Below are 7,541 nucleotides of genomic sequence, written 5' to 3'. Positions count from 1 at the left end.
GATCTTTCATATATAATTATCATGTACATGACGGGTGTGAGCGTGTGCGCCTGCATCTATGCCGTAGTTGGTGTCGTCACGTCTGATTTGACGTGCCCCATGATCAAAGATGTATCCCATTTCATGTAGACTTTAGTGAATAAAGTAGTTGTTTATTAAAAAAATCTATGCCGTAGTTGGTGCCTCTTAAAAAAATGTCGTCGTCCTTTTCCACACACCCATGCTCGTTTTCCACGCATATGCGACCCAATTGCTGTCATCGCTAGAGTCATTAGTCACTAGTGCCGTGCCACTGCCAATTCCCGTTGCCACCGCGGGGTTTAACAACTCGTGCTCCCCTTATCCCCTCCCTCCTCTCCATCCCCGCTCCCAAATTCCTCCGATTCCCGCGGGCTCGCAGATCCAGGCAGCCTCGCTCCGCCGAACCGCCCGATGAGCCACCGGCGAGTGGAGGCATGCGACTCATGGCGCCCGCCGCCCGCCCACGCGCACGCGCCTGCTCTCCTCCTCCGCGCGGGTGGCCCGTGGGGCCGCTCCTACCCGCCCTGTGCCTTCGCGTCCCTCTCCGTCCGCGACGGCGGGGAGGTCGCCGTCAAGGCGGAGGATGTGGGAGAGGAGAAGGAGAGAACGCTGGCTCAGGTGGTCTCCGGGACGAAGGGCAGGATGCCACCGGTGGCGCAGCTGCTGAAGCACCCCCTGGCGCTGCTGGCGCTAGTGCCCAGCAGCGTCGCGCTCTTCGCGGCCGGCGCGGGGGCGGGCGCCGTAGCCAAGACTGTCACCGCGCCGCTCGACCGCGTCAAGCTCCTCATGCAGGCATGCGGCCTTCTGACCCCAATACCCCCCGCTGTTCATGCTGCTGGGTGCGTAACTGATGTTTCTGACCCGCGTTTCTTCTGTTCTTCTCCCAGACCCATAGTGTGAGGATGGTGGGTGAGAGCACCAAGGGAATTGGATTCGTGCAGGTAACAAATATTACATTCTTTTTGGCTCCGTTCCGTTTTGTGTTGCAAACTAAAAAATGATACAAAACATGTGAATTTTGATATGATCAATGCATAAATTCAGAATTGCGGCTCAAAGAAAATTTGGTGTTTACTGAAATCTATCATTGATTCTTTTTCAGAACATTCTTCCGAACACTTGCAGTCTATGTTAACTGAATAATAATCGATCAGGAATAACCAAAACAAAAAGACCTTATCTGAACTATAAAGAAATATACTAGTTAAATTATGATGAAGGGCTAAGATGAATAGGTCCTTAGTGGGAGATCACAGTTAGAAACTTCAGAATCACCAAGTCTTCTTTTGCTTTATTCGGCAAGAGCTTGAGCTGTTTCTCCATCCTTTATTTTGCACTTGTAACTATAATGTTATATTAGTTCAGTTATTAATAGATTTGAGATGCTTGTTTGACTAACTGGATAAGGTTAACCATGGAATTACCTGGTTTCCGTACCCTCTGTGTCAGGTCATTTTCATTTTCTTTAATATGGATATACGAATATTAACCATTTCTGTTGGATTGATGCATTTTAGAGTTCCGGAGAATAACAGAAGAATGTGATGATACTTGTACTCGCATATAAAGGAAATAGGGGAGAAATGGCGATAGCTTTCTTTTAATGACTTATCGATGATGCTTGTACTCACATATAAAGGAAATCATGTAACCCGGTGCATCTCCAATTGTGCAGGCTATGGCAGAGATAGGGAAGGAGGAGGGTATAAAGGGCTACTGGAAGGGCAATCTTCCACAGGTGCTTGATATTACCCATCTTGCAATTTGTGATTTTGTGGCTCATGCATGGTTTATCTTGTGTTCCCGTGCTTACTTGTTCATTCTGCATAAACTCCTCCAGGTTATCCGCATAATTCCATACAGCGCAGTGCAACTCTTCTCATACGAAGTTTACAAGGTCATAACATCTCCTTGCAACCAATAGCCACTTAATCTATTTTATGTTCTGGTGATTGTGAATGTGATGTCGTGTTTCTTTTTATTATTCTACAACTTTGATTCATTGTTTTCAGAAAGTATTCCGGAGAAAGGATGGAGAGCTTACTGTATTTGGGAGACTTGCAGCTGGGGCTTGTGCGGGCATGACTTCTACACTTGTAATTTATTTATTTATCTAACTTTCTAGCAAATGGCTGTTCGTTTCTAGTTTCATAGGTCAAAATTGGTTGTGTTTCTGTTCATTCTTATTCTGGTCTGAACTTTCTATTTGTACTTGCTGATAGGTGACTTACCCACTGGATGTCCTCCGGCTTAGGCTAGCAGTTCAATCTGGACATAACACTATGTCACAGGTAATAACTATTACAAACGCGAATTTCTGCATTTCGAAACTGGCATTTCATGATGACTAATTTTGTAGGTTGCTCTGAACATGCTGAGAGAAGAAGGGCTAGCTTCCTTCTATGGGGGCCTTGGTCCATCTCTTATAGGAATTGCACCTTATATTGCTGTAAACTTCTGTGTTTTTGACCTGTGAGATCCTTTCTACTGCATATTCAATTCTTCATAGTGTATGATATATAAAATGGTCTCATATTTTGATATTTGTTATCTCACGTTTTTATATATCCAAATCACCATTTCTGTATTGAAGAATGAAGAAATCCGTACCGGAGAAGTACAAGAGTAGACCAGAGACTTCTCTAGCAACTGCTCTTCTTTCAGCAACATTTGCAACTTTGATGTGCTATCCGTTGGACACCGTTAGGAGGCAGATGCAAATGAAAGGCACACCATACAATACAATTTTTGATGCCATTCCAGGTAGCCGAGTGAATTTCGCTACCCTTGCATATGGCACAGTAATACATCATCTTTTGCATAGTTCTACATGGCCACCTCAGTGTGTACAATGTTATTTGCCACTTTTCACCATTCTATGTACTCATTAGCAGGTCTTGTTCATTATTGGCCAAATTGATGCATTTTTTATATTTTTTTAATGCCAAATGCAGGCATTGTGGAGCGTGACGGTCTAGTTGGGCTGTACAGAGGTTTTGTGCCAAACGCGTTGAAAAATCTACCAAATAGCAGGTGCTGCTTTTGCCACCATGTCTGAAAATATTTTATTTTGAATTACGGCAACACTGATAGCTACAATCATGTTTAACTTGCCATAGAAATTATGTTCTCTCACAAGTTTGTTATGTCATGCAGCATTAAACTCACCGCATTCGACACAATGAAGATCCTGATATCTACTGGGCAGAAGGAACTGGAAAAAATAATACAAGAAAATCAGGAGAAAACAAGCTAGGAATTACACAACCTTAAGGCTTGGGAGCTAGCATGTTACCTCTTTACATGCTCCAATTTTCGTTGAACCTCACTTTCCCACGCCATACTATAGAGTTTAGATAGCACATATTTGATGTTCCCTTACAAGTCGGTCCTCACTTGCAGCAGTTTTTGTACACCTTGCCCTGCTGAAGATCGAGGCATTAGAATCAAGCAGGGCAATTAGTTGTTTTTCTTGGTGGCAACATGGTTTTAGCTAGCGTTAGTACAAGCACAAGCACTCATCTAACAGGGTGGACATATGGATTGACCTCATAAGTTCTCCAGAAAGTTTATCCCTATGCTTTGATAGACAGATCTATCTTCAAATACAATGGGGACCCGTGATAGTGTCCTCTTAACAGGTTCACCCTGAGTGAAATACATCCTTGTTCTACTGGGTGTTTACCACATCACTGTGTAATACCGAAATTCTATGCTGAAAGCTTTAGATTGGCCATCAGGCGATAAAATGGCAATAAGGAAATGCAGTTTAGATAGAGGAGAATATTTCTGACTTTTTGTATGTTTATGAGAATTGAAGTATTTGTTTGTCTTTCTTCAAGAGCTAGAGTAAAATGAGGCTGGGACAAATTGTGTACTGCTATTCCAGGATCTAAATATGCCTTTGTGCCTTGTACTGATGTACTCCCTCCGTTTCTAAATATAAGTTTTTTTTGAGGTTTCAGACTACATACAAATGTATATAGACATATTTTAGAGTGTAGATTTACTCATTTTGCTACGTATGTAGTCCCCTAGTGAAATCTCTAAAAAGACTTGTATTTAGGAACGGAGGGAGTATCATGTGCATGTCAGTTGTCATGTGAAATTGGATTCCAGATCATATTATGAAATGGGGGTTCTGTACTGCTGGAATTGGATGCCACTTGACTGGATGATCTGGAATAAGTCTCTCCGACATCATCCCACCTGACGGTGTGCGCTCTAGCACTGGTGGCAGACTAGCGAGGGTGTGGTTCCATGGATCTTGACATCGTGCTTAGAGCAACTCCAGCAGCTCGTCCAGACGATTAGATATAGACAATACGAGGTGAAAAACGTTATTCAGCAGATTGTTTATAGGATAGTCTACACCTTGAAATTATCGGTGGAAGTTGTCTAAATGTGGACAATCGATAGACATTGTCCAAATCAGGACGAGCACAATCTGTGTGGCAGACCGGCAATTTCGCAGGGCAGACGGGCGGCAAAGACTGCAAGGTAGCAGCGGCAGATCAAATGGTGCTCAGCTCAATGGTAGCATTTCATAAAATTCCCATGCCAAACTTGCATCACATGTCGCACATGCAGAAATCGCAGCTTCACCTCATTATTCAGTTCGGCACCCATTGGCCATTGCTTGCAGAAAGAGAAGAGAAACTCTAGGCCTGCAGCAGGTCGAGCCGGCGGAGGCGCTGGACCTCCTTGCCGAGGACGCTGCACCGCACCATGCTGCCGGCGGTGCGCCACAGCAGCTGGAGGTCGGCCCACGGCTCGCCGGGCGCCATCCGCTTGTGCAGGTAGCAGTCAAACGTCCGGCGCTGCACGTGCTCGTCCGCGCACATCTCCACCAGCGCCTCGCGCCCGGCGTTGTCGCCGTAGAACACGCGCTGCAGCAGGTCCAGGAACCGGAACGTCAGCAGGAACTCGTCGTCCCACCGCCGCAGGTACCCGCGCCTGATCCCGCCCTCCGTCACCGCGCCCGTCAGCCGCCACTCCTTGGCCATCGCCTGCCCGCACAGCCGCCCGGACTTGGCCGCGAAGTAGATGCCCTCGCCGGAGCACCGGGTCACGTACCCCGCCGCGTCGCCCACCAGGGCCACGCGCCCCACCACGCGCCGTGGCCGCGGGTGCTCCGGGATCGGGTGCGCCTCCACCTTGATCACCCGCCCCCCGGCGATCTTCGGGCCCGCCCGCGCCCGGATGCCCGACTGCAGCTTCTTGATCTCCGGCTTGGCGGCCACGGTGCCGGTCCCGACGGCCACATGGTCGCACTTGGGGAACACCCAGCCGTAGAAGTCCGGGGACACGTCTCCGCCCACGTACATCTCCGCGAGGTCGTCGTAGTACTCCATGGCCTTGTCGGGGAGCCGGATGCGCTCCTGGAAGGCGATGGCCGTCGAGTAGTCGCCGGCGCCAACCTCCCGGGCGACCCGGCTGTTGGCGCCGTCGGCGCCCACGACGGCGTCGACCTCAAGGACGCTCCGAGTGGGCGAGGGGCCGTCGCCGGACGAGATGTAGTGGACGAGGTACGGGTCGGTGGGGACCGCGGGGAGGGACAGCGAGGTGACGAGGCCCGGGACGAGGGTGGCGCCGGCGTCGGCGGCGCGGGTGCGGAGGAAGGAGTCGAGAACCTCGCGGCGGAGCATGGGGATGTGGGCGCCTGGGGGGAGCGCCCGCCCGAAGTCGGCGGCGAGGTTGGATGGGGAGAGGACGCGCATGCGGGTGACGCGGCGGTCGACGAGCCCCAGCGGGATGGCAAACTCGTCGAGCATGCAGAGCGGGATGGCGCCGCCGCAGGGCTTGGCCCCCGCCGGGCTGCGCTCCAGGAGGAACGCCTGGGCGCCTGCGGAAGCCAGCGCCTCAGCCGCCGACGCGCCGGCCGGGCCGCCGCCCACCACGGCCACGCGAAGCGGGCGCGCAGGCGCAGAGCCGGAGGAAGAGTAGGAGCAGGAGATGGAGAGGCGAGCTGGGGAGTGGCAGACTGCGGTGGCCATCGTCGCCATGGTTTCCCTGCTCTATGAGATTTGGGAGCTTGGTGTGACTTGGAGTGTAGTGTAGCTACTGGGCCGTGGAGGACGATGAAAAATCTAGGGCCCAGCTGGCGCTATGATTTAAAAATAACATTGGACCCACATGTCAGTGAGTAAGACAAGAAGCAGGATGCCTTAAACACCAGCTTACTTTATTAAACTATAAATAAGAGGAAGTGACAATGACACGTCCCTTAAATACAGACATTTAGCTTAAGTAAGAGTAAGGAACGATGAAACAGTTAGATAGATTGATTCCTTGACAATCTTTATAAAGGGTTACAAGAGGTATATATGGGGGAGATCCATATCCTATACAAGTGGCTAGTGGCCATAATGCTCTTTTCCTGATCCTACTTACAAGGAGATAATACAAGTGCTCAAGTAATCTAACACCCCCCCTCAGCCGGAACACCGTTTGGAAGGATGTTCAGGCTATACCAGAAATCTATGAACACTTGTGATGGTAGACCCTTTGTAAATACATCAGCAAATTAAGAACTCGATGGTACGTGGAGAACACAGACTTCGCCAAGTGCCACACGATCACGTACGAAGTGCAGATCGATCTCAATGTGTTTGGTTCGTTGATGTTGCACTGGATTTGAAGCAAGGTAAGAGGCACTGATGTTATCACAATACACCACGGTTGCTCGTGTTGGAGGTAGACGAAGCTCATGAAGAAGTTGACGTAGCCAGCATGATTCCGTCACACAATTGGCAACGCCACGATACTCTACTTCGGCACTGGATCGTGGTATGGTTGGCTGGCGTTTGGAGGACCAGGAAATCAGGTTGGAACCCAAGAAGACACATAAGCCCGAGGTGGACTTGCGAGTATCTGGACAACCTGCCCAATCGGCGTCACTATAAGCAATGAGCTCGCGAGATGGTGATCGGTATAGCTGAAGACCATAGTGTGAGGTGCCATGTAGATATCGTAGAATGCGTTTCATGAGTTGCATGTGTGTGTCACGAGGGGCATGCATGAACAAGCAGACTTGTTGAACAGCATAGGCGATATCAGGTCGTGTGAGAGTGAGGTACTGTAGGGCGTCGGCCAAGCTTCGATATTTGGTGGGATTAGAGAGAAGGTGGCCGTCATGAGAAGAGGTCTTTGAGCTAGTGTCGATGGGCGTGGAGACCGGTTTACAGTTGAGCATGGTTGCACGGTCGAGGATCTCTAGGGTGTATTGCTGTTGGCATAGAAAGAGACCAGATGTATTTGTGGTGACATTCACTCCCAAGAAATGATGTAGGGAACCAAGATCCGACATGGAGAACTCGTCTTTGAGGGAGTTGATGACGGAGGAGAGTGTTGCAGAGGAGCTGGCTGTAATGATGATGTCGTCGACATATACCAGCAAGTAAGCAACAGAGGTGCCGTGATGCATAATGAAGAGAGAGGAATCGCATTTGGATGCGTGGAATCCCAAGGAGAGGAGGAAAGCTTGGAACCTGAGAAACCATGTGCGTGGAGCTTGCTTG

General features: G+C 49.5%; 2 protein-coding genes across 2 annotated transcripts; one reads left to right on the top strand and one right to left on the bottom strand.

Annotated features, from left to right (window-relative positions):
• The first annotated feature begins 263 nt into the window (after positions 1 to 263).
• LOC123443462 (probable envelope ADP,ATP carrier protein, chloroplastic) lies at positions 264 to 3,941 on the top strand. The gene is made up of 10 exons (XM_045119835.1): positions 264 to 813; positions 909 to 962; positions 1,697 to 1,759; positions 1,862 to 1,918; positions 2,034 to 2,117; positions 2,244 to 2,312; positions 2,381 to 2,493; positions 2,615 to 2,784; positions 2,976 to 3,054; positions 3,178 to 3,941. Exons 1-10 carry the CDS (start codon positions 433 to 435, stop codon positions 3,275 to 3,277), a joined length of 1,170 nt encoding a protein of 389 aa, XP_044975770.1. The 5' UTR covers positions 264 to 432; the 3' UTR covers positions 3,278 to 3,941.
• A 605-nt stretch (positions 3,942 to 4,546) lies between these two features.
• On the bottom strand, positions 4,547 to 6,196 carry LOC123443461 (geranylgeranyl diphosphate reductase, chloroplastic-like). Its single transcript, XM_045119834.1, has one exon. It carries the CDS (start codon positions 6,024 to 6,026, stop codon positions 4,683 to 4,685), a length of 1,344 nt encoding a protein of 447 aa, XP_044975769.1. The 5' UTR covers positions 6,027 to 6,196; the 3' UTR covers positions 4,547 to 4,682.
• Positions 6,197 to 7,541: the final 1,345 nt, after the last annotated feature.

The sequence above is a fragment of the Hordeum vulgare genome, chromosome 3H, assembly GCF_904849725.1.
Source record: "Hordeum vulgare subsp. vulgare chromosome 3H, MorexV3_pseudomolecules_assembly, whole genome shotgun sequence".
In the NCBI taxonomy this organism is placed as follows: domain Eukaryota; kingdom Viridiplantae; phylum Streptophyta; class Magnoliopsida; order Poales; family Poaceae; genus Hordeum; species Hordeum vulgare.
The sequence above is the reverse complement of the archived record's forward strand: the minus strand, read 5'-3'. Positions and strand labels throughout refer to the sequence as shown.

Excerpts from the sequence above, each read along its gene's own strand:
- LOC123443461 (XM_045119834.1), bottom strand. The coding sequence starts at position 6,026 with ATGGCGACGATGGCCACCGCAGTCTGCCACTCCCCAGCTCGCCTCTCC.
- LOC123443462 (XM_045119835.1), top strand. The coding sequence starts at position 433 with ATGAGCCACCGGCGAGTGGAGGCATGCGACTCATGGCGCCCGCCGCCC. Across the intron at positions 1,919-2,033 it reads TCTCATACGAAGTTTACAAG|AAAGTATTCCGGAGAAAGGA; the intron begins GTCATAACATCT and ends CATTGTTTTCAG. Across the intron at positions 2,118-2,243 it reads CGGGCATGACTTCTACACTT|GTGACTTACCCACTGGATGT; the intron begins GTAATTTATTTA and ends ACTTGCTGATAG.